The following is a 25,888-nucleotide window of genomic DNA, read 5'->3' as shown; positions in this document are numbered from 1 at the left end:
AATAAAATCTTTTAAAAAAAAATCTTTTGCTCTGAATTTTGCTATTAAGTAGTCTAATTCTCAATTCAACTCATAAGCATTTTTTTTCGCTGACAGTTACACTAATTTATCCTGCTAGTATCTCCTTGAATTTTTTAAATGATGGACTTCATTTTTTAAAAGTCTTAGATTTACAGAAAATCTAAGCAGACAGCACAGAGAGTTCTACTATTCCCCTCACACACACACGGTATTAACATGTTACATTAGTATGGTAATTTGTTATAATTAATAAGCCAACATCAGTACGTTTTAATTAACTAAAGACCATGGCCTATTATTTTTTCCGTAGTTTTTGTCTAACTTCCTTTTTTCTGATCCAGGATCCCACCCAGGACACTACATTACATTTAGTCATAATGTCTCATTAGGCTCCTCTGGGCTGTGACAGTTTCTCAGACTTTTCTTGTTTTGATGACTTGACAGTTTTGAGGAATGCTTGTCAGGTGTATTGTAGGATTCCCCTCAATTAGAATTTGCCTCATGTTTTTCTCATGATTAGACTGGGGATATGGATTTTTGGGAGCAATATCACAGAGGTAAAATGGCATTTTCATCACATAATATTAAGGGTAAATTCTATCAATGTGACTTATGCTGTTAATGTTGACCTTCATCACAGGTAGTGTTCTTCAGGTTTCCCTACTATAAAGCTACTCCTTTTCCCCTTTTCTATCCTGTATTCTTTGGAAGAAGCTACTCTACACTTAAAGAGGGGGTAGTTATGCTCCTTCTCCCAAATTATTTAAAACAAATACTTTGATACACAAGTGGATTCTATAAAACAGAGTTGTATGTTATTGCCTGCCTTGTCCAGAGCTCCTTTTAAGGAAAGTTACCTCTATCCACAGCTTCTGCTAAATGGACAGCCAGCCCCAGGACCATAATTGGGACAGAAATGACCACCTAACCTTCAGTATTTATTCTGTTCAAACTAAATGATTAAATTACTTTTGATTCTGTTGGCATGTATTTAATTCTCCCACATTTAAAAAAACCACTGACTCTCTTTAACAAAGAGAATCCTCATTTACTTAATGTGTTGAAATTGTACTTTTGGAAGAAAAGTTTCCTCCAATGCTTAACTTTTTAAATACTCTATTGAGCAAAGCCTACTTATTTCTTGTTTGTGGTTGTCAATATTTTTTTAACAGTAAGATTATGCAAATTGAAAAAAGAGCAAACTCTTGGGACACCTGGGTGGCTCAGAGGTTGAGCATCTGCCTTCGGCTCAGGGCGTGATCCCGAGGATTGTGGGATTGAGTCTCACATTGGGCTACCTGCAGGGAGCCTGCTTCTGGCTATGTCTCTGCCTCTCTCTTTCTCTCTCTGTCTCTCATGGATAAATAAATAAAATCTTTTTTTAAAAAAGAGCAAACTGTTATAAAGTGCTCCATTGCTAAAATTGAATTGTCTTACACAGATATTCCTAAATACTCATCTAGCATGGGAACATATGAAATCAGTGTATGTAGAGATGAAGAAGGAAGTTTTAACTGAAGACAATGTTTTTTGGCTGTTTTGTTTTGTTTTGTTTTGTTTTCTGCCAGTGGACAGCAATTTTAAAAGCCACTGATCAAGAGATGAAATGTAATCCTGAAGAGTAGAAGAGCAGTTTCCTGCCATGAAAGATGGATGGTATTATTATATGCCTCAATAAATCAAATTGAAGAGCAGTTCTCAGAGTTGTTGAGTTTATTTCAGTACATGTTTAGGATATCAGCACGTATGATAATGTAGAGTATGTTTTCTCTTTACTGTATGTTTAAGGTAGGAAAGAACAAAATAATTTGGATTTAGAAGCCATGTTACAATGTATTTTGAGCATAAATTATAACTGCAAAAAACTTTATTCAAGAATTCTGCAAAACCAGGACAGCCCGGGTGGCTCAACGATTTAGTGCTGCCTTTAGCCCAGGGCGTGATCCTGGAGACCCAGGATGGAGTCCCATGTCGGGGTCCCTGCAAGGAGTCTGCTTCTCCCTCTGCCTGTGTCTCTGCCTCTCTCCCTCCCTGTGTCTCTCATGAATAAATAAATAAAATCTAAAAAAAAAAAAAAAGAATTCTGCAAAACAAGAAAAAGTAAGAAAAAGTCAATACTCAAGGAAATATAAATAAAAGGGTATGTAATTTAAATACTTGTAATTTATTTTGGATAAACACAAATAATTTTTTAGTATAAGTATGCATTATTGGTAATAAAATGTGCTGAATGTGAAAAAATAGAAATATCACTTCTTTTATCTCAGTGTACATATGCATAGGTAATTAGAAATCGTTCAAATCCAACTGGGTGCCTGGTGGCATTTTAAAAATTCCTCTTTGTGGGGATCCCTGGATGGCTCAGCAGTTTAGTGTCTGCCTTTGGCCCAGGGCGTGATCCTGGAGTCCCGGAATTGAATCCCACATCAGGCTCCCTGCATGGAGCCTGCTTCTCCTCTCCCTCTCCCTCTGCCTATGTCTCTGCCTCTCTCTCTCTCTTTCTCTCTCTCTCTCTGTGTCACTCATGAATAAATAAATCTTTTTTAAAAATTCCTTTTTTTAATTGTGTAAAGAACATTTAACATGAGATCGATCCCCTTAATAAAATTTTAACTATACAATATGTTATTATTGACTGATGCCTTATGGTTTTATTTACTGAATCTGGTGGCCCTAGTAATGTTAAGATCTGAACTCAGGTCTTTTGACTCCACATCTACTGCTCTTTCCATTGTGATCTTCCTTCTAGTTGATTTCATAAACTAACCAACCACATGAGTATGTTTGGAATTAAGTTTCGTAGTGACTTTTTTTAATACTTTATTTGTGCCCTAGACATCTGGAGAATTTCCCTGCAGGGAGAATATAGAATCTCATCTTCATGCCTCTCTTTGCACCATTTGAGCATTTTTCTGAACAGTTTGTTGAGTTAGACAATACTGAAGATTCTCTCCACTGTTGAAAGATGAAGTCCATAGCATTCTAGGTGTAGCATTTAGAGCAGCTAGCTCTGTGATGTTTGAAATGCCCTGCATTCAGCTTAGAAAGGACACAGAGGGATCCCTGGGTGGCGCAGCGGTTTGGCGCCTGCCTTTGGCCCAGGGCGCGATCCTGGAGACCCGGGATCAATTCCCACGTCGGGCTCCTGGTGCATGGAGCCTGCTTCTCCCTCTGCCTGCGTCTCTGCCTCTCTCTCTCTCCTCTCTGTGCATTCTCATGAATAAATAAATAAAATCTTTAAAAAAAAAAAAAAGAAAGGACACAGAAAGTTCCAAATTGGAATTACATCACTTTAAAAGGATTTGTGAAAACAACGTTATTATTGTTAATTACAGTTTTAATCAAGACTGTATGCAGTAGGCAAAGTGCATGGATATACATTACTCTGTATGATCTTCATAGTAATCATATAGGGATAGTTTATATTTATTTTCATGTGGAAATTAAGGCTTTGTAATAAAAACAACTTATCTAGGGTTATGCAACTAATAGGTGCCAGAGCTACGATCTTTGCCCTCATCTTCCATACTCAGGTCCTGAGCATTTCCACTGCACGGTGCTGCTAGTGGGTATGAGAAGAATGTAGCTTCTGAGGCCACCTGTCAGTTTATTAATTTGTGTAGGAATCCACTCTCCAATCACATTCAGCACATTTTATTACCAATAATGCAAAGATATGATTAGTCTTAGTTTTAATTGTACAATCTTGTGAAATTAGCAAATTCAGAATGGATTTTATGAAATTAGCAAATTCAGAATGGATTTTATGAACCTACTGCCTACTGCTCAGAATTCTTTGCACTTCAGGGGACTGGGCTGGCAGATCTTAGAGATGGAGAGCAGATTGGGCCCAGCTGCTCAATACTCTCCCTGTTTATTACTGGGGACTCCTGGAGTGAAGCAGATCCTCAGGGCAGGAATATTTTCCCTTCAGATTTAGTTTCAACATGCATTTTTTGAGTGCCAGTTGTATGCAAAACACTTTCACATATGTTAGGTCATATCTGAAAGCTCATAACTCAAAGGAGGGAAGGCAGTATTCTACTTTGAGATGTGGAAATTGGGATCTGAAAAGTGAAGATGCTGTAACTTAAAAAAAAAAAAAAGACCTAAATATGAGATCTGAAGCCATAAAACTGAAAGAAAAAATAGGCAGTGACCTTAGCAACATATTTCTGGGTATGTCTCCTCAGGCAACGGAAGCAAAAGTAGAAATAAACTTTTGCGACTACACCAAAATTAAAAGTTTTTGCATGACAAAGGAACCATCAACATAACAAAAAGGCAAGCTACTGAAAGGGAGAAGATATTTGCAAATGATACATCTGATGAGGAGCTAATACCCAAAATATATAAAGAACTTACAGCTGAACACCAAAAAAACAAATAATCCGATTAAAAATGGGCAAAGGACCTGAATAGACATTTTTCCAAAGAAGACATCCAGATGGCCAAGAGACACATGAAAAGATGCTCACATCACTCAACATCATGCAAATCAAAACCACAATTAGATATTACCTCCCACCAGTCAGAATGCTAAAATCAAAAACAAGTAATAAATGTTGGTGGGGCACCTGGGTGGCTCAGTGCTTGAGTGTCTGCCTTTAGCTCGGGTCATGATCTTGGGTCCTGGAATCAAATCCTGCATCGGGCTTCCCACAGGAAGTCTGCTGCTTTCTCTGCCTGTGTCTCTGCCTCTCTCTGTGTCCCTCATGAATAAATAAATAAAATCTTTAAAAAAAAGAAAGCAAGTGTTGGTGAGCATGTGGAGAAAAGGAAGCCCTCATACACTGTTGGTGGGAATTTAACTTGGTGCAACCATTGTGGAAAATAGTATGAAAGTTCCTCAAAAAATTAAAAATAGAAATATCACATGATCCAGTAATTTTACTACTGGATATTTAAAGAAATGAAAACACTAATTCAAAAAGATATTTGCACCTCTATGTTTATTGCAGCAGTATTTACAGTAGCCATGATATGGAAGCAACCTGTCTATCGATAGATGGATAAAGAAGATGTTGTATACACACACACACACACACACACACAATGGAATATTACTTGGCTGTAAAAGAGAATGACATCTTACTATATTTAGGACAACATGGATGGACCTAGAGGATATTATACCAAGAGTAATGTCAGAGAAAGACAAATACCACATGATTTCACTTATGTGTGGAATCTAAAAAACAAAACATAAACAAACAGAAACAGACTCATAAATACAGAAAACAAAGTGATAGTTGCTAGAAGGATGGGAGATGGATGAAATAAATGAAATTGGATTAAGAAATAAGTGTCCCCTGGGATCCCTGGGTGGCGCAGCGGTTTGGCGCCTGCCTTTGGCCCAGGGCGCCATCCTGGAGACCCGGGATCGAATCCCACGTCGGGCTCCCGGTGCATGGAGCCTGCTTCTCCCTCTGCCTGTGTCTCTGCCTCTCTCTCTCTGTGACTATCATGAATAAATAAATAAAATCTTAAAAAAAAACAAAAAAAAAAAAAAAAAAGAAAGAAGTGTCCCAAACTTCTGGGGCACCTGGGTGGCACAGTCAGTTAACTGTCCAACTTTTGGTTTCAGCTCAAGTCATGATCTCAGTGTCATAAGATCCAGCCCCTTGTCGGGCTCCATGCTCTGTGGGAATCTGCTTAAGATTCTCTCTCTCCATCTCCCTCTGCTTCTTCCCCCTGCACTCTCACACGCACACTCTCTCTCAATAAATAAATTTAAAAATCTTGTTTTTTAATATTTTATTCATGAGAGACAGAGAGAGAGGCAGAGATATAGGCAGAGGGAGAAGCAGACCCCCTGTGGGGAGCCCAATGTGGGACTTGATCCCAGGACCCCAGGATCACAACCAGAGCCAAAGGCAGACGCTCAACCTCTGAGCCACCCAGATTCCCCAGTAAATAAATCTTTAAAAAAAAAATATAAGCTTTCTAAAATAAATAGATCATGGAGATGAAAAGTAAAGCATAAAGAGTATAGGCAATAATATTCTAATAATGGTATATGGTGACAGATGGTGATCATACTTACTGTGGTGAGCATTGCATAATGAATAGAATTGTCAAATCACTCTGTTAGGCACCTGAAACTGATATAACACCGTATGTCCACTTCAATAATAAAAAAATTTTAAAGAGAACTCAGTAGCTCAATATCTCTAGAGGAGCTTAAAGCAAAAGAGTAAATCACCTATTCAGACATCGTCTAATCTGTCTGGAATCAGGGGAACTGTAGCTGGATTTCCTAACCTTGGAAGTTTCCTTAGCCCTGCTAAGTCCCCAAAGCCATACTAATTCCTATTGTGCAAACAGAAGAAAAAAGTATTAGTCTAAAATTAAACGTCCCATCATGCAACAGGAAACACATGGCCCTTTTATCTTTCCCTAATGTGAGGAATACAGTAGGTGGTCTGATCCTAGTTTCAGAGAACTTGAGAGTGCCAAGAAAGGCTGAGCTTTTCAAAGCAAGGAGCTGTGGTCAGCTTTTCTGTCAATGTCACATCAGCCTCGCGTGCCCACATAGCCCCTAGCCCTCTTATTTTTTAAATGATGTCCTTCTATCTAATGACTGCAGTCCCAGACCCTGATGATTCAGATAAACAATGTGCCAAGTCTTGGCAGCTATATCTCTTCTCTGTGGGAAGGTCAGAAAGTCCTTTAAAAAATCTGAGAGACATAAAAATATTACTAGCATGCATGAATTTAGAAAGGACTCCAAGATAAAACTTGTTGTTGTACACACAAATGCCTTCCACAGATTGCACGCAAGCTCCTTCCCTAGGATCGTGGCTCATCTCTGCTCTTCTTCTACTAGCATATATTCAGTCTTTGTTGCCTCCGTGCCTCTGTGCATGCTGTTCCCTCTGTTTTTTTCACCTCTCGTGGAAAACTCAATCATCCCAGAGAGCATTTCAGCTTCTCAGTGAAATTGCTTCCAACAGCTCTGTGGAAATTCAGTCACTTCCTCATATGCCTTTCTTCATATCTCTATTATAACACCTATCACATTATATATAATTGTGTGTTAAACTTGAGGGCAGAGATCATGTCTCAGTTATCTAGTGCTTAACATAGCTCTTGGCTGATGGTAGATACTCAATGCATTTTTTTGAACAAGTGAACATTGTTTAAAATGTTTGCTTTGGTTGTCTGAAAAACTAGTTTAATGCTGTGGTTGTCTTAATAGGACGATTTATTCTTATTTACTTGCAGTAGGAGGAACACAGTAAAAGCACTAATTGCCTTATTCCTGGAAGGCTGTCAATTATGTCAAATTTACTCAAAGAAGTGGGAAAGATCTACAAATTAAAATGCTAAACATGGCATTATAATAACAATGAAAGTGTGTTTATAAAAATCATTCACATTTCTAATTCTCCTTCCTCTCAACAGTATATAACCAAAAAATGGTACACAAACATCACGTGTAGACTTCACATCAGAAGAGGTTTTCAAAAAGACCAAAATAATAGATTTTTTTACAGTCAAAAGGAATCTCTTGGTTTCTTAGTTCAACCCTCCACTATGTATGAATCTCTATACTGACAAATGCTCATGTAGCTGCTACTCACACTTGCAGTGATGGGGAAATTCATTACTTACGAAGGTACTTGATTCCCTACCTTATTTTTTTAAGTGGGCTCTACAACCAACCCGAAGCTCAATTGCAGGGCTTGAACTCATGACCCTGAGAGCAAGACCTGAGCGGAGATCAAGAGCCAGATGTTTATTTAACCCACTGAGCTACCTAGGTGCTCCTTCATTCCTTATTTTAATAATTAAAATGTCCAAGTTCAGCTCAAATCTGCCTTCTTGTAATCTTTGATCGTTAAACTCAGTCCTTCTTTCAACCACAGTAAATATCCATTCTCTGTGATCACTTCATCAAAAATTAAAAGCAGCTATTCTATCATCATCCCAAGTCTTTTCTAGACTTCTCCAGTTTTCATTCAACTGCTTCTCATATGTCATTTTTTCCAATATTTTTGGCAATCTAGTTCATATCCTCCAGTCATCTTATAGTTTGTAGCACCTCTAAAATGCATTCTGGACATACACTCCAGGTGAGATTTGCCCACGGAGGAGTATTTCCAAGAGCATGACCAATACATATCGCTCATTCTAGACTCTGTACAGGTACTGTCAAAACCTGGCCTGGCTTGTACTTGATGTAGAATCGAACCTTGGCAATGGTTAGCAGGAAAGGGGATAATAGAACACCTGGGTGTCTCAGTCAGTTGAGCATCTGCTTCAGCTCAGGTCATGGTCTCAGAGGCCCAAGATTGAGCCCTGAGTCAAGCTCCCTGTGCAGCAGGGGGTCTGCTTCTCCCTCTGCTCCTCCCCATCACTTGTGTACTCTCAAATAAAAAGAAATAAATCTTTAAAAAAAATAAAAAGGAATTACATGAAGCCTGGATAGGACCAGAGCTAAGAAAACTAATCCAATGCTGGAATTTAATTGGAGGCAAGCTGCCTAAATGAATCCTGAATGCATCCAGGGCATTCAAAGGGTTTTGAACTGGAGCAGGCTATAGCAATATTTGAAGTCAAACAGGTGGCAGTACTATGCCTTTGCTAAATTTTAGAGCAGGTTCTTAATTATCATCAGGGGAACCTGAAAGTCAAGACCCAACCCCTGGGCAAAGAGGCTGGTAAAGGCTTGTAAAGACTGGAATGCAAAGAAGAGCTACTTTTCTAGGGAGAAACTAAGATGGTAAGAATCAGAATGGCTCCAGAGTTATAAAGACTTTGATTGAATTCCATCTTCTCCACTTTCCAATCCTTAGTTTCCTCATGTGAAATTTGGGCTAATAACTATTTAAAGGATGACTGTGAAGATGTCATGGGATAATACACATAAAATCTGGCAGATAGTGCTTAGCAAGTGTTTTCCTGCAAATTAAAATGCATACATGAAATTTAAGTTAAATGAATTTTAAAGTAATTTCACATCTAAACCCTTAGAATTAATTACATACAAAAAACATTTTCTCAAAATACTTTTAACACTTCCTTTAAGAAAAGCACTGTGTCTACTTTTTTGGAAAGATGACCAGGAGTAATATGGTTTGACTGAAAATGGCTTACAAAGTAGGAATAACATAATGTGATTATTTATAATCCCCACAGTAATTATACCAATAGTGTAGTTATGACCAATGCACTTATTTTCAGATTTTACTTTCAAATAACTTTGCCATATATCTTTGAAATCAGTCTTTCTTATAATATAAATTCATTAATCCACTCAGAATTACAATTCAGTATTTGTTAGACATCTTTGCATAAACTCTTTTCCGAGGTCCACACTGTTTTCCTTCTAATATCCAATTATTTAAAATTTAAGAGGAATGGGCACCGCCCAGTGAGGGTGTGTGTGTGTGACTTTGAGCCTATAGTTACAAACCAGAGAATTGGGAGTGACATCATCTATGACAATAGAAAAGCTTCTCTTGGTAAGTGGAAGACCTATATATAAAAGTCACACTTGAGAGTCTACAGTCAAATTCATCAGCTTTCACAAGTTTACTCAACTTCGAAAAAGCATCAGCTGCCGATACACCTGAAAGATCTTGTCACAAGACATTGTGTGGTGAGTAATCTTTAGTTTCTCTTTTAAATTGCATCTGAGATTTTTTCATAATTGAATAATTATATAATGTGTACTATTTTCTACAAGTATCATGCTGTTTGTTCAAGGTAAATTATTAAGGGAGAGTTTGAATGCTGTTTAATATAAAATGCCACAATACAAAAGGAATTTATGCTGCTCCACTGCCCTTAAATCATTAGTTTTGGTGATTCAAGTCTTTCGAAATGCCTTGCTTTTTCTAGATTCATCTGAAATTACACAAAAAAATAATTAAAATTGTGCATGATAAGCTCTAATGGTCTCTTACTGAAATTTAAAAAAAAACAGCTTAGTGATGAATGAGTAATTCTAATTTAAATAACCAGTACAAATTTATTAAGTTGTGTTAAAATTCATTTTTCCTGCAGAATATCCTTATCCAGACTGTTTTATGACTCATATAAAACTCAAATCTATATATTATAGTTGGTGAAATTCAGTTTTACTGCTGAATGTTTATTCCCTTTACATAAAGCCTTTCCAAATTTGCTATTCTGAAAACTACATAGATTTTAAGGGTGTTTTACAACTGCTTTTTTTGCTTTTTCATGGCATTCTTATAAGAAGCTCTTCTCTCTACTAAGAACAAGGAAGCCAAGGAGAGATGTCTTAAGTCACTGGGTGACTCTGACAAAGCTAGGACTAAATACCAATGCTTCTCTTCTCCAGCTACAGTGCCTCTTCCTGACATAAACCAACATCGAAGCATCTTCATCTGTTTCTTCATCAGTAGCTTTATATTGCAGAGTGGGAAAAAAATGTAGTAGATTATAATGTTTCTTATGTGACTTCTAAGTGGTGCTGCTTCCCTTTAAAATATGAGTACACAGCCATTCTGTGTGTTAAAATGGAGAACGTGAAGCATTAAGAAAAAGCACTACTGTAATAATAGGCTTTGCAATTACTGAAATGCAGATTAAGGTAAGACTATTCTATTCTGAGATGAAAGCATTATGAGCAAAAGAGAAAAGTGCTAACAATTATACTCAAACAAGACTGTTAATAAAATAAGCCAATAAGATAAACAAGCATTCCATATGGAGCCAAGGCTCTAAATCTGTAAACAAGCAATTAATTAGGTGATTTTAAAATACTTCGACACATTCTTTTTAATGATAGGAGAAATGTGCATTAATTCATTAAAAATCTGTATATTAGAGCCTATTAAGTTGGTATTTATGGATATTATTGCAGGGCCTGAAATGAAGTTGACTTGTGAAAAAAGAAATTTGCTAAGTAAATAAACAGCATTAGTAATTTACCTGGTTAAGAGAATTAACCATTTTCAAGCAAATTATAAGCACTTAATCAGAACCAACATAAAATGTGGAAGGAAATTCTAAAAAGTAAGCCTCTTCATTACTCATGTGGCTTAAAATTCATATATTAAAATTTGTACAAAATTCAAAAAGTTGGGGATCCTTGGGTGGCTCAGCGGTTTGGCACCTGCCTTTGGCCCAGGGCGTGATCCTGGAGTCCCGGGATCGAGTCCCACATCAGGCTCCCAGCATGGAGCTTGCTTCTCCCTCTGCCTGTGTCTCTGCCTCTCTTTCTCTCTCTGATATATATAAACAAAATCTTTAAAAAAAAAAAAAACTCAAAATGTTGCTTAAGAAAGTAAAACTAATTTCTAAGGCAAATTATGTGCATATGTTAATATATATACACAGTAATATATACACTAGTGTATATTATTAATATATAATATATTACAGATATATAATATACTAAATAAAAGAGGTTGATTTTTTTTAAAAGCTCTTATTTATTCCTTCATGAGAGACACAAAGAAAGGCAGAGACACAGGCAGAGGGAGAGGGCCCAATGTGGGACTCGATCCTGGGACTCCAGGATCACACCCTGAGCCAAAGGCAGACACTCAACTGCTGAGCCACCCAGGTGTCCCAAAAGGCTGATTTTACAAGTCTTTTGTGAAAACCAATTCAATTAGTTGTTGTAACACTCTGTGTAGTTGTGTGGTTGTAATGGTAACTACTATAAATTTAACTGTACAGTTTAGCGTATTAAAAATATCTTTAAATATTTTCATTTTGTTTTTCCTTTCAGTGAAGATGATGTCTGCAAAAGACATGGTTAAAGTAATGATTGTCATGTTTGCAATTTGTTTTCTTGCAAAGTCAGATGGGAAACCTGTTAAGTAAGTATGGTACCCTGTTCTGCATGGTGAGGGCATGGGAATTGGATTTTAAGGTTGGCTTTATGATTGGGAAGAAGAGAGTTAATGGAGTGGTCCTCCCTGTTTCTATTCCCTCCAGGAAGAGATCTGTGAGTGAAATACAGTTTATGCATAACCTGGGCAAACATCTGAGCTCCATGGAGAGGGTGGAATGGCTACGGAAGAAGCTCCAGGATGTACACAACTTTGTTGCCCTTGGAGCTCCAATAGCTCACAGAGATGGTAGTTCCCAGAGGCCCCTAAAAAAGGAAGACAATGTCCTAGTTGAGAGCTATCAAAAAAGTCTTGGAGAAGCCGACAAAGCTGATGTGGATGTATTAACTAAAGCTAAATCCCAGTGACGATACATCAGGGCACTGCTGTAGACAGCATAGGGCAACAACATTACAAGCTGCTAACATTTTCAAGCTCTTAAGATTAATAAATGCCAAAATTTACATGTAATCCATTGTTAGCCATGATAGCTGAAATTTTAATTGATTGTTTTGATTCTAGTTTAATTCATTTAAGAGCTCTTTTAATTGTTCTATTTCTATTGTTTATTCTTTTTAAAGTATGTTTTTGCATAATTTATAAAAGAATAAAATTGCACTTTTTAACCTCTCTCCCATCTTATGATGCAAAATAAAAATTTAATGATCATAATTTTAAATAAATGAAGTCAAGTATTCCTCACTTGTTATAAGAATGCTTTCTGGGATTATGAGTAATACCAAAATGGTTAAATTGATCTTGAGTAGGAAGAATAATGTAAGATTTTTTTTTAATCATGTGTCTCACATTACCATATTTTGGAATATCATTCTTTAAATATTTCCAAAGTACCAGGTCCTCAAATCCTCACTAGCTGGATATTATTTTTCTCTTCATTTCAGGGAATGAAAGGAAATGCTCAGCAAGGAAAGGCAGAAAAAGGTCTGAAACTTGAAAAAGCATTTGTCTATATACTAGTCTGGATCCGAAATTGCAAAGAACAGAATTTTTGTATTTATTAGAATATAATTTCATTCATTCATTCATCATTTGACAAATATCAAATTGATGTCCATTATTTTCATGTACTAGTGTATTAGACACTAGACATACACTGGTAAGCAAAACGGACACAGTTCCATCTTGATGGGGCCTATGATTTAGTAGGATAGATAGACATTAATTATTATTTTTGATAAGCACCATGAATTAAAAGTACACAATACTCGAGAAGTGTTACATACAGAGCCCTGTTCTATTTAGGTCAATGCCATCCAATAGAACCTTCTATGATGACAGGAATGTTCTATATTGTGTGCTTTCCAATACAGTATCTACATGTGCAATTAAAATGTGCCTTCTGGGCAGCCCAGGTGGCTCAGTGGTTTAATGCCGCCTTCAATACAGGGCGTGATCCTGGAGACCAGGGATCGAGTCTCATGTCAGGCTCCCTGCATGGAGCCTGCTTCTCCCTCAGCCTGTGTCTCTGTCTCTGTCTCTCTCTCTCTTTCTCTCTCTGTATCTCTCATGAATAAATAAATAAAATCTTTAAAGAAAAAGAAATTCTTTAAAAAAAAATAAATAAAATAAAATAAAATGTGCCTTGTATGGGCCCCTGGCTGGCTCAGTCAGTAGAGCACGTGACTCTTGATCTCGGGGTTATGAGTTTAAGCACTACATTGGGTGTACAGATTACTAATAAAAATAAATATAGTTTAAAAAGTGTTTTTAAAAAACTAAAATATGCCTCGTGTCACTGAGGATTAAGATCCCATCCTGGCCTCAAAGTGTCCATGTTCTAACGAGGAAGACAGAGATGGAAGCAAGTACTTATAATATCACATGTGAAATGCAAAACACAATGATACCCAGAGAAGGTAACAGATCTTCTTGATGTAGGGAGTAATTGAGAGGGGACTGAAATAGCAAGTAAATTTTGCAAAATGTAGAGGACTATTAACAAATGTCGGGCATCCTGGTGGAATCAATCAGGCTTTGGTTTAAATGCAGAGAACAGAACCTACCTCAGTTAGTTTAAATAGAAGGGGATTCATTACAAAATCATTGAGAATGCTGATGAAAACAGATTCTGTTAAACCTGGAGGAAAAATTCAGTCACCAAGAGAGTTGTTCTCTTCTAATATCAGCAGCTGACTGATACTATCCTGAGACTGCCCTGATCAGGAGGCAGCTGCTTCCTACTGCTGTTCCAGAAACAAACTGTACCTGCTAAGAGCAATCCAGCAAAACAGATGGCAAGCACTTTGCTTTTTGACATCTAGTGTTCCTTGTTGCTGGAATCTGCTAACACGAGCACAATAAAATCAAACCCCTCCACAACAGTACTTGCCAGCACAAAGGAAGAAGTAGCAGAATCACCTTACTTAGGCCTGCCCAATCTCATAGAGTGCATATGATTGGCTGAATCTAAATCTCTTGTAGAACTTTAGCTGCAGAAGTGTCTTGGGAATGTAGTTTTTAGCTTTCCAGACTACTATGTAATACAAGAATAAGCACTAGAAGGTGCCTCCAGTTCCTTGGTAGTGTCAAGCCTCAATCAGTATTCTTTTTCTTTTTTTTTTTTTTTTAGGTAGGCTCCACACCTAGCATGGAGCCTGATGTGGGGCTCAAACTCACAGCCTTGGGATTAAGACCTGAGCTGAGATCAAAAGTCAGTTGCTTAACCAACTGAACCCCCCAGGCACCCCCTCAATGAGTATTCTTGAATATGTCCCCTGATGGAACTGTGTGAGAATTTCCTGGGGATATTTACCCAGGGGTAGAATCCTGAAATACAAACAAGCTTCTCAAGACTCTTGTGAATCACATGTACAGTATTTATTCCCATCAGAAGAATGAGGCATTTCTGTTTCCACCTACAATTGGAAGAATATGCTTTTATAAGGTTTTGTCACATCGATGGTAAGTAGTAACTTATTGCTTTAATTTGCCTATTTCTGATTACTAGTGAGATTGAACTTCTTTCTACATGTTGGCCACTTAGGCTTCCCTGTCTGTGAATATTTTTGTATATCCTTTGCCAATTTTTTTTCCTTTGCCAATTTTTAATTGGTTTTCTGGTCCTCTCAATTTTGAGTTCTTTGCACATTCTAATACAAATTCCATGTTGGTTTTAAATGTCACACCTGGGTGGCTCAGTGGTTGGGCATTTGCCTTTGGCTCAGACTGTGATCCTGGGGTCCTGGGATCGAGTCCCACATCAGGCTCCCCTGAGGGAGCCTGCTTCTCCCTCTGCCTGTGTCTCTGCCTCTCTATGTCTCTCATAAATAAGTAAATAAAATCTTTTAAAATAAATAAATAAATATCACAAATATTATCATGTATTTACTAACTCTATGCTTAATTTAATGGCCACAAATACATCAATTTTTCACCTTCCTGTTTGTGTTTTGGAGTCTTATTGAAGACGTCTTTCTCCAATCTCAGGTCACAAGTTATCTCTTACATCTGCTTTAGAGTTTTACCTTTCATTTTTAAGTGTTTATTGTTCTGGAGTCTAATTTTGCATGTGACAAAATGTTATGTTGGAACTTTATTATTTTTAAATATAGATAGTGGGGCACCTGGGTGGCTCAGTGGTTGAGCATCCACCTTTGGCTTGGGTCATGATCCTGGGTCCTAGGATCCAGTCCTGCATCAGGATCCCTACAGGAAGCTTGCTTCTGTCTCTGTCTCTCTCTCTCTCTCTGTGTCTCTCATGAATAAATAAATAAAATCTTTAAGAAAGAAAGAAAGAAAGAAAGAAAGAAAGAAAGAAAGAAAGAAAGAAAGATAGATAGTGTTCCAAATATCATCTATTAAACAGTTTTTAAATTACCCCATAGCTTTGTAGATTGATTATTTATTTATTTATTTATTTATTTATTTATTTATTTATTTATTTATTTGACAGAGCACAAGCAGGGGCAGCAGCAGAGGGAAAAGGAGAAGTAGGCTCCCCATGGAGCAGGAAGCGTGATGTAGGACTAAATCCCAGGCCTGGGATCATAACCTGAGCTGAAGATAGGTGCTCAACAGACTGAGCCACCCAGGCATCCCTATAGATAATTTTAAAAATCATATCTTAAGTTCCCGTGTAAATATAGGTTTGTTTGTTTGTTTGTTTATTACCTTTAAGGAGTGAAAAATTGCTTTACTGTGCTCTTTGAATCAACTTTCAGTCCCTGAAGGTCAGTCTCAGATGGTGGCCCACAAGTCACTCTTCCCTGACTTTCTCTCAAAACCTTAACAACTTGGGTGTTGTGTCCCTCTGAGTGTCCCTAGCCCTATCATTCTCCTCCCCATATGACCCATGCACAGGAAACTTTCCTTCCCAAGTCTTCAGGATTTGAGCCTGTGAGTATCCAACCCAGGCTCTCCAGAACTCTACAGAAACAAGTTCTTGGTTCCATTTTGAAGCAGCAGTTCATAGAGGTGGCCCCAGGACATGCTGGAGGAAGAAACAGCCTGCCCTTAAACTGTGGGCCTGTTGGATCTAGCTCAGCTTCATCCCAAGCAAAGCCCAATATTTAGAATAGTCAGGTTTTAAAACCAATTATTTATTTTTGCAATTTTTATCCTAAAGGTTCCTTTTTAGTAAAACAAATTGGATAGTTTTCTCAACCATATAAACTCTTGGTACTATCAAGAGCTCAGGAGTGTATGATCTATCAGTTTCATTCTATATCCTCTTCTTTTTGGACAGAGGTCATGCCTCCTTGGGAGGATTATGGCCAGATTACAACATCTGTAGCTTCCTTGGCACGGATCTTCATGGGTTGTACGTTCTCACAGTTTCTTAGGATCCCAGGGCAGAAAAGGTGGATGAAGAGGTTCTAAAGTCGATATATTTATGAAGGTGCATACATGGAAACTCTAAGTGGCATTGAAAGATGAAATGGCTTTCAGGTTACAGTTCAGGAAAATCCCCACAGTTTGGGTTCATGTGGAGGCTGGTCTCAGTTTCTGTGCTGGCAGTGACTTCATGTCCTTGCTCGAGGCTCACAACCCAGAACCCCAGACCTGAGGATACCAGGAAAGGTCTTTCATGATATACAGATTCCCTGTAAACACCCACAGTCCATTCCAGTGTCTCCAACTTCTACCTCCCAGTAGTGGCAGCCAGAGGTGAAGCAGGAGGACCTCAAGACACAAACAGCAGAGATGAATGTTTTGGCACTCTCTGGTGATCTCACCTGGATCTATACACCTTCCATGTTCCACAGATCATTAAGAGAATGTGAGGAAGTCATTGGCTGTGGCTAGATCCATAATCATAGTCACAGAGAAACTCAGCATTCAGCACCATGTGTTTATCATAGGCATCCTACTTTGATTTCAGCCACCATTTTCCCCAGGTCCATGTTAGTCTGGATTCTCTGGATCCAAGAGATGTCAAGATACTGGGGACAAGTGAAGAGGTTGTCCTGATTCTCCTTTTCCTAATGCCTGAAGCAGGTGAAGTGGAAGTGCTGTTTGTAGAATGTCAAATAGGCATCTTGGAACATGGGACATGTTGATGGGACATGTTGATTCTTTTCTGAGTTTATCATGGCCCCATTTCAACCTGGACGTTCTTGGTTTTGTGCTTCTCTGGGGTATTAGAACTTCTAAACTGGATTCTAGACTTCTCATAAAGATATTTTGCTCTGTATATTATGGTTAAATCAGTGTTTCTGTGAAAGGATGAGGCCTGACGACTTTCTATTCCACCCATCTTGCTGATGTCATCAACATAGGTTTATTTTTGGGCTCTGTTTATCCTATTCTATTGATGGGTTGTTTGTTCTTGCAATATAAGATACACACACACACAGTCTTCCTTCTTTAAAGACCCATAGTCTGGGACACCTCGATGGCTCAGTAGGTGAGCATCTGCCTTCGGCTCAGGGCATGATCTCAGGATCTGGGATCGAGTCCCACATTGGGCTTCTGGTGGGGAGCCTGCTTCTCCCTCTGCCTGAGTCTCTGCCTCTCTCTCTGTATCTCTCACGAGTAAATACGTAAAATCTTAAAAAAAAAAAAGACCCATATTCTGCTATACAAATTTCGCAAGCTTGTTGAGTTCTTTTCTAAAAACAAAACAAAACAAAACAGCTCCAACTTTGGGATCATACTAAAATTATACATTAATTTTAGGAAGAATACTTATCTCTATTATATCATCCTATCTTCAATATAGTAAAGTTCTTCATCTAGTCTAATCTCTTTTTTTAAAAAAATATTTTATTTATTTATTCATAGAGACAGAGAGAGAGAGAGAGAGAGAGAGGCACAGGCACAGGCAGAGGAAGAAGCAGGCTCCATGCAGGGAGCCTGACGTGGGACTCGATCCAGGGTCCCCAGGATCAAACCCCGGGCTGCAGGCAGTGCTAAACTGCTGCGCCTCTTTTTATGACTTAAATAGAATCTAGACATTTTCTCTGATAAAATCTTTTACATCCTTTGTTAATTGCTAAGTACTATATAGTTTTATAGCTATCATGAACGATATCTCTGTTGGGACACCTAGGTGGCTCAGTGGTTGAGCATCTGCTTTTGGCTCAGGTCGTGATCCCAGGGTCCTGGGGTTGAGTCCCACATCAGGCTCCCCATGGGGAGTCTGCTTCTCCCTCTGCTGGTGTCTCTGCCTCTCTGTCTGTGTCTCTCATGAATAAATAAATAAAATCTTTTAAAAAAAAGTTTGAAAGGTCTATGTTTTCAATACATTTTCTAGTTGATTATTTTTGGTTTAGAGGAATATTATTCATTTTTATAATTTTATCTTATATCCAACAACTCTCCTGAACTGTCTGATTAATTCTAATGGTTTGTCTCTTGATTATATTTGATTCTATGCAGATGATCATATAATTTCAAGTAATAAATAACACTTTTATTTCTCTTCTTCATCTAATTACTCATCTTTTTTCTTTTTCATTTCTTACTGTATTAATCCAGTCCCTCTAATACCATGTTAATGAATAATTATATTAGACGTCCTTATTGTATTCTTTTTTTTTTAAAGATTTATTTATTTATTTTAGAGAGAGAGAGCACACTCAAGGGGAAGAGTAGAGGAGAAAGGAGAGAAGCCGACTCCCAGCTGAGCGCAGAGCCTGACATGAGGCTCTATCCGTGTGTGACATCATGACCAGAGCCAGAAACAAAAGTCAGAAACTTAACCAACTGAAGCACTCAGGCACTGCCCCCCATGTTATATTTGACCTTAGTGGGAGTGTCTGTAATTTCTCAACAAGAGAATGGTCTTTAACAAACTGATGGCATTCCCTTCTTTATCTACTTTTCTAAGAGTTCTTCTGAAATTACAAAAGGGTTTTAAATTTTATAAAATACTGTGTCCCCAAAATATGTAATCTTAGCCCTTTAATGATATAAATATTTTTGCATGCCTAGGGAAAAAAATCTTGATATTGATGTTTTTACTTTTTAAAATAGCAAAAGTTATTGTACATTTAGAATCATATGTAAAACACACATGTAGATTTTTAAGAAAAAAATACTTATTATACATTACTTAGATTATAAAACAGAATATTGCTAATACCCTGGAAATTCCTTATAAACTCTTCCTAATCACATCCCCTTTGATCTTCACCTCCTTACTTATACATTCATCATTATTTCCTTACTTTTCTTTACAGAAAGATCCTTTGATTAGATACATACTCTAATATTTTTTCAAAAGCATGCTGTTGCATAATATGGATTCTCTCTTTCCAACCTATGATATCTATTTTCTTACCGTCTACTATGGCTAAGCCCCTGTTCCACGGTTCTAGGTTTTTGCTAGTCAGCATGTCTTTAAATGTAAGTCATTTCAGGATTAGTTATGGTGAGCAAATTGCTGTAACAAATAGATCCCAAATGTATAACCACCTAAATTGAATAGAAGTTTATTTCTTATTCATATAACATGGGAATATCATTAGACAGGTTAACAGGTCAACAGAGTGGCTAGGGCCTCAATTTCTACCATGGTTAATATGGGGTTGTCTCCAGTTAGTTGGAAGTAAAAAAGGTAGGAGTGTCATGTGGAACATTTTTACCAGCCGGCCTGGAAACATGACATTATCTCTTCACATTCCATTGACTATAACATAGTTACATAACTACACCTAATATTGTAAAATGGAGTGGAACAGGGCAGTTTGAAAATGTAGTTTCTGACTAGGTAGGTACTTTTCAGTAATAACTGTATACTAGGAAAGCACAGGTTTTTGGTGGCAAGCTAGACATCTCTGACACAATTCCACACCTATGGAATCTCTTGTATGGATACATTTATATGTCTATATATCTATCTATATCTTATCCCATATATCCTTATATGGATATATCTGTATGTCTTCTCCTCCTATAGATAGATATATAGGTATGGATAGATATATAGATATAGACATGAATATATAAACATATAGCTAAAAAAAAAAAAAAAAAAAAAAAAAAAATAAACATATAGCTATATCCATGTTGTCACAATGGCAGGATTTCCTTCTTTTAAAAGGCTATATAATATTCTATTGGGTGTATATGTATGTGCATATGTAATATTTTCTTTATCTATTTATCTGTTGATGGATATTTAGGTTGTTTCCATATCTTGGCTGTTGTGAAAATGCTTCACTAAACATGGAGTGCATATATCTCTTCAAGATCCTGGCTTCATTTGTTTTGAATAGATACCTAGAAGTGCAGATTGCTCAATCGTATGGTAGTTCTATTTTAATTTTTTGAGGAATCTTTGTACTATTTTCCATAGTGGTTGTAACAATTTCCATTCTCATCAACAGTGTACCAGGGTTCCCTTTTCTCCACACCCTCACCAACACTTGTTACCTTTTGCCTTTTTGATAACAGTTATTCTAACAGGTATGAGGTGACATCTCATTATGATTTTGATTTTCATTCACTCCCCTGTGGATTAATGATGTTGAGCACCTTTTCACATACCTGTAAGCCATATATACTAAGGTAGGTCTCTCTCTCTATCTTTTTTAAAAGATTTGTTTCTTTATTTGAAAGAGAGAAAGCATGTGTTAGTTAGGGGAAGGGGCAGAGGGGGAAGGAGAGAGAATCTCAAGCGGACCTTGTGAGCTTGGAGCTTAATTTGGGGCTCAATCTCACAACCCTGAGATCACGACCTGAACCAAACCAACAGTCAGATGCTTAACTGACTGCACCACCCGGGTGCCCCAGGTAGGTTTCCTTTTGAGAAATGTCTTTTCAGGGATCCCTGGGTGGCACAGCGGTTTAGCGCTTGCCTTTGGCCCAGGGCGCGATCCTGGAGACCCAGGATCGAATCCCACGTCGGGCTCCCGGTGCCTGGAGCCTGCTTCTCCCTCTGCCTATGTCTCTGCCTCTCTCTCTCTCTCTCTCTGTGTGACTATCATAAATAAGTAAATAAATTAAAAAAAAAAAAAAAGAAATGTCTTTTCAAGTCCTTTGCCCATTTTTAAATTCGGTTATATATTTTTTGCCACTAAATCATATGAGTTTCAGAAGTCTTTTTATTTTATTTTTTTTAATTTTTATTTATTTATGATAGTCACAGAGAGAGAGAGAGAGAGAGAGGCAGAGACATAGGCAGAGGGAGAAGCAGGCTCCATGCACCGGGAGCCCGACATGGGATTCGGTCCCGGGTCTCCAGGATCGCGCCCTGGGCCAAAGGCAGGCGCCAAACCGCTGCGCCACCCAGGGATCCCCGGAAGTCTTTTTAGAAGGCAAACTAAGACAGGGTGATTACCAAAAATATGAGATCCAAAGAATTAACTGAGGTATCCAATCCCATAGCATTAATGGCCTTTTTCCTTTTTACATCTTTATTGAGGTATATTGTACGTAACGTTTATCTATTGTATGCAGTGATATTTAGTATTTATAGAATTGTACAACTATCTACCCATCCCATTTTTTTTAAGGATTTTATTTATTTATTCATGAGAGACACAGAGAGAAGCCAGAGACATAGGGAGAGGGAGAAGTTGATATCATTAATAAATAAATAAATAAAATAAAATAAAATAAAATAAAATAAAATAAAATAAAATAAATAAAATAAAAAAGGGAGAGGGAGAAGCAGGCTCCTCGCAGGGATCCTGATGTGGAACTCGATCCCCCGAACTCTGGGATCACGCCCTGAGCCCAGGGCACTCAACCGCTGGGCGACCCAGGCATCCCTACCCATCCCATTTTAGAAGGTTACCATCACTTCAGTATATTTCCTTGAGCCATTTGCAGTTGGTCCTTTGTTCCCACTCCAGCCCTTACAATCATGGATCAGCTCTCCTATCTTTATACATTTACTTTTCTAGACATTTCATCTAAATGAAAGTATGCAATATGTAGTCTCTTGCGTCTGACTTCTTTTCACTTGGCATCTTGTTTTTGAGATTTATCTATGTTGTAGTATGTATCAGTATGTCATTCTATTTTATTGCTGAAGAGTACTCCATTGTATGAATATATCACATTTATCTATTCATCAATTGATTATTTTTAGTTTTTGGCTACTATGGATAATGCTGCTATGAACAACACACATGTTTTTTGCGGACAGACTTTTTCATTTCTCTTAGGTAGATTCTTAGGAGTGGAGTTGCTGATTAGTATAGTTAAGTTTATATTTAACTTTAAAAAACTACTGTTATCCAAAATGGTTGTAATATTTTATGTTCACATTGGCAATGTAGGAAGGTTCAAGTTTATCCCGATCTTTGTCTACATTTGTCATTGTCTGATGTTTTATTAATAGCCATTCTAGTAGGCATGTGGTGGTATCTTAAACCACTGTGGTTTTAATTTACATTTACTTAATGACTAAAGACACTGAGCACCTTTTCCTGTTTGTATTAGCCATTTGTACGTCTTCATTAAAATGTCTATGTAAGTCTTTTGCTATTTTTTTTTTTTTTTTTTTAATGATAGTCACTGAGAGAGAGAGAGAGGCAGAGACACAGGCAGAGGAAGAAGCAGGCTCCATGCACCGGAAGCCCGATGTGGGATTCGATCCCGGGTCTCCAGGATCGCGCCCTGGGCCAAAGGCAGGCGCCAAACCGCTGCGCCACCCAGGGATCCCCTCTTTTGCTATTTTTTAATTGGATTGTCTTACTGAGTTGTTAAGAGTTCTTTATTATTATGGACACAAGTCCTTTATATGATTTCAAACATTGCCTTTCAATCTGTGGTTTATCTTTTCATTCTTTTAATGCTGTCTTTTGAAGCTCAAGAAGTTTTAAATTTTACTGACTAAATTTATCATTTTAAATTTAATAATTAAATTTGTCAATTTTTTTAAATGGCATCTTTTGGTATCATGTCTAGGATTTCTTTTTAAAGGCTTTATTTATTTATTTATTTATTTATTTATTTATTTATTTATTTATTGGAGTGACCATACCTGTGCTCTCTTAATTCATATTATAAGACTTTTGCATTTCTTTTCTTTTTCTTAAAGATTTTATTTATTTATTCATGAGATACAGAGAGAGAGAGAAGAAGGCTCCATGCAGGGAGCCTGACGTGGGACTCAATCCCGGGTCTCCAGGATCATGCTCTGGGCTGAAGGCGGCACTCAACCGCTGAGCCACCCGGGCTGCCCGACTTTTGCATTTCTATGTAATTTTTTTGATCACCATGTCAATCTGTACTAAAAAAAGCCTAACAGGATTTGTCAAAAGCTGTGAAAGTTTTGAGATTTTACCCTATTGCAAGCTAACAAGTTACAAAAAACTTTGCAGACCCCTACTTTAACCTAACATCTCAGGCCCTTGTGTTCCAATTCCATTATACTTTTCTTACATCCTCCAATGGCATTTCCAGTCACCCAGCCTTGCATATGCATAAACGGAGCACACAGTGGGCACACTTAGCTGATAAGTACACATTTTTTTTCCTCCCCTCTTCCTAAAATGGCAACTCTGATCATCTTCATGTATGAGCTTAAAATACAGAAAATGTTGAGGCAAATGGTTTGTAACCTTGTAAGTACTTACAGTATGGTGTTATCTTTTTGCTAGTGAATATTATGCATTATAACCCTTGTTTCTGTAGTTTAAATCTTTTTCTTGGTGTTAAAAAACAAACAAAAAACAAACTTCCTATTCATTCTTTTGAATGGCTCATTGTTGCCCCTACAAGATACACAGCTGAGCCATTTATATGCCTTTGTTGATCTCTCCGTAAGGTTGTCCTTTCCTGGGGCACCTGGCTGGCTCAGTCAGTAGAACTTGTGCGTAATCTCTGGGTTATGAGTTTGAGCCCCTTGGGCAATGAGCTTACTTAAAAAAAAAAAAAAAAAAGAACATCCTTTACTACTATCTCTTCGTGCATGGATTCTATCTATCCCACAAGGACCCAGATCAAACATCTATCTATCTTCCCCCTTTCCTGCACTTTCATCTCTTCAGTTAGAAGTAATCTTTCCTATCTCTGACTTCGCACAACACATTATCTCTATCTCCTTATGACCTGGCTTGATTTCCCTTTGTTACTTACACATCTCATTTAAGTCAGTAGAACTTCCATATTAGTAATGCCCATATCTCCCCTAGTATTCTTACACAGTGTCTTAATCTATAAATATGTTTGATGCATAAGGATAGAATTCTTTGTGTTAATGTGATTTTCCTCTCCCAAGCCATTAGATGACAGTGCTCAAACCTTATAGTCACAAAGAAATCCCAGGCTTTAAAGTTAAATAGGGATTCTGGGTCTGTGACTTATCATTAATTTGTTGAGCAAGTATTCAACTAGAAGTCTATCTTATTCTCTGCTGTGAAACTGTCTTAGCAAGTTACAGGGTGCAATAATAATACAACCAAAGGAACGTATTTGTTCATTGCCTCTATATAAAATTTCTCTTTATTTGTAATCTTTTTGGTACCTATTGGGATTGAAATTGTAGAAGATTTTCATTGGGGTCTGAACCTTACCTCATTCAGTCAGCTAACATTTACAAATGATTGTACAGGCAGCTGGCATTACCTTCTAGACATATAGATGCTACCAGTGCTCCCCAAATTAATATTTGATAGGCTAACTTTTTAAAAGCAAATGGTGGTGATTGCTTTATTAGATTTTTAGACTTCCTGGCTTCTTCCCCTCTTACCTTCCTTCTTTCCTTCCTCCAATAACAATGAAATGAACTAGAGGCCTCTCAAAGCAGGATAAAATGTTTTGATTTCATTATGGAACAAAGTTTCCATATTTCATCTAAAATCTTTGCTGGCCTAATTCTTGCAATGTTTCCTGGAGATTTTCTGGAACTTGGACTAGAACTTGTGAATTTTGATAAGCAGAGCACCCAACTGGCCCATAGCAAGGTTACAACTACTTTTTATTTTCCTAGTAAGTGTTGGGCTTCTTTGTAGGGAGGATAGGGTGAGCCAAATGAAACTACTGCAGACATAAGTATATATAATAACTATGAAAACAATGTATCTAAAGTGAGATTGGTGGAAACTCTACAGACCACCAGAACCTTTGGTAGGAAATTATAGCTTGTTTTGATATAGGGAAACGATTCCTGTGTGACAGACCTCTCTAAACCTAACTTGGACTACAGAATTACCTCCCTTGACCTTAGCTTGCACAAGAAAATTTTGATACTAAATCAAGATTGGTGACTTTTTGTTGTTTTTTGTTGCCTGGGGGCTCTTCTGAAGCTTCTCCCTCAGAGTCCTCGTATTACAAAAGTTCTGTTAGATCCCTCCTTTTAGAAATCCTCAAAGATTATTGGGAATTTCCAACTTGGCAAAGGGTTGGCAATAATACTTTGACATACTGGGACAAAAACCTGTCTCCCTTACGTGTGTGATACGTGAGTGTCCTTAGATGAGGAAGAGGATAGTCACTATCCTGTATTGTGCAACAAGACTCCTCTCCTTAGCATAAACATGGGTTTGGAAAACACTTAGGTTATCGAACACGTGGGAGACTGGGAGTTTTTTTTTTTCTTCCTCTTCTGAAACAATGATTGCAAGTTTTTCTTTTTAAGATTTTATTTATTTATGAGACAGAGATGAGAGAGAGAGAGAGAGAGAGAGAGACAG

The 25,888-nt window shown here is 37.5% G+C and overlaps 2 protein-coding genes across 6 annotated transcripts in view; both read left to right on the top strand.

Moving 5' to 3' along the window:
* The window catches only part of LOC112667656 (glyceraldehyde-3-phosphate dehydrogenase-like), an 88,209-nt gene extending 86,494 nt beyond the window's left edge, over positions 1–1,715 (top strand). For 2 of the 5 annotated variants that reach the window (XR_007404707.1, XR_003141217.3), the window contains one exon: positions 1,590–1,715. The gene's annotated coding sequence lies outside the window, so the exon portion shown is untranslated. The other 3 variants (XR_007404708.1, XR_007404706.1, XR_007404705.1) reach the window with 2 other exon arrangements.
* Positions 1,716–9,468: 7,753 nt separating this feature from the next.
* Positions 9,469–12,539, top strand: PTH (parathyroid hormone). The gene is made up of 3 exons (XM_025459561.3): positions 9,469–9,628; positions 11,735–11,825; positions 11,944–12,539. Exons 2-3 carry the CDS (start codon positions 11,740–11,742, stop codon positions 12,203–12,205), a joined length of 348 nt encoding a protein of 115 aa, XP_025315346.1. The 5' UTR covers positions 9,469–9,628; positions 11,735–11,739; the 3' UTR covers positions 12,206–12,539.
* Positions 12,540–25,888: the final 13,349 nt, after the last annotated feature.

The sequence above is a fragment of the Canis lupus genome, chromosome 21 (genome assembly GCF_003254725.2).
Source record: "Canis lupus dingo isolate Sandy chromosome 21, ASM325472v2, whole genome shotgun sequence".
In the NCBI taxonomy this organism is placed as follows: Eukaryota; Metazoa; Chordata; class Mammalia; order Carnivora; family Canidae; genus Canis; species Canis lupus.
Note: the sequence above shows the minus strand (reverse complement) of the source record. Positions and strands in the feature narration are given on the sequence as shown.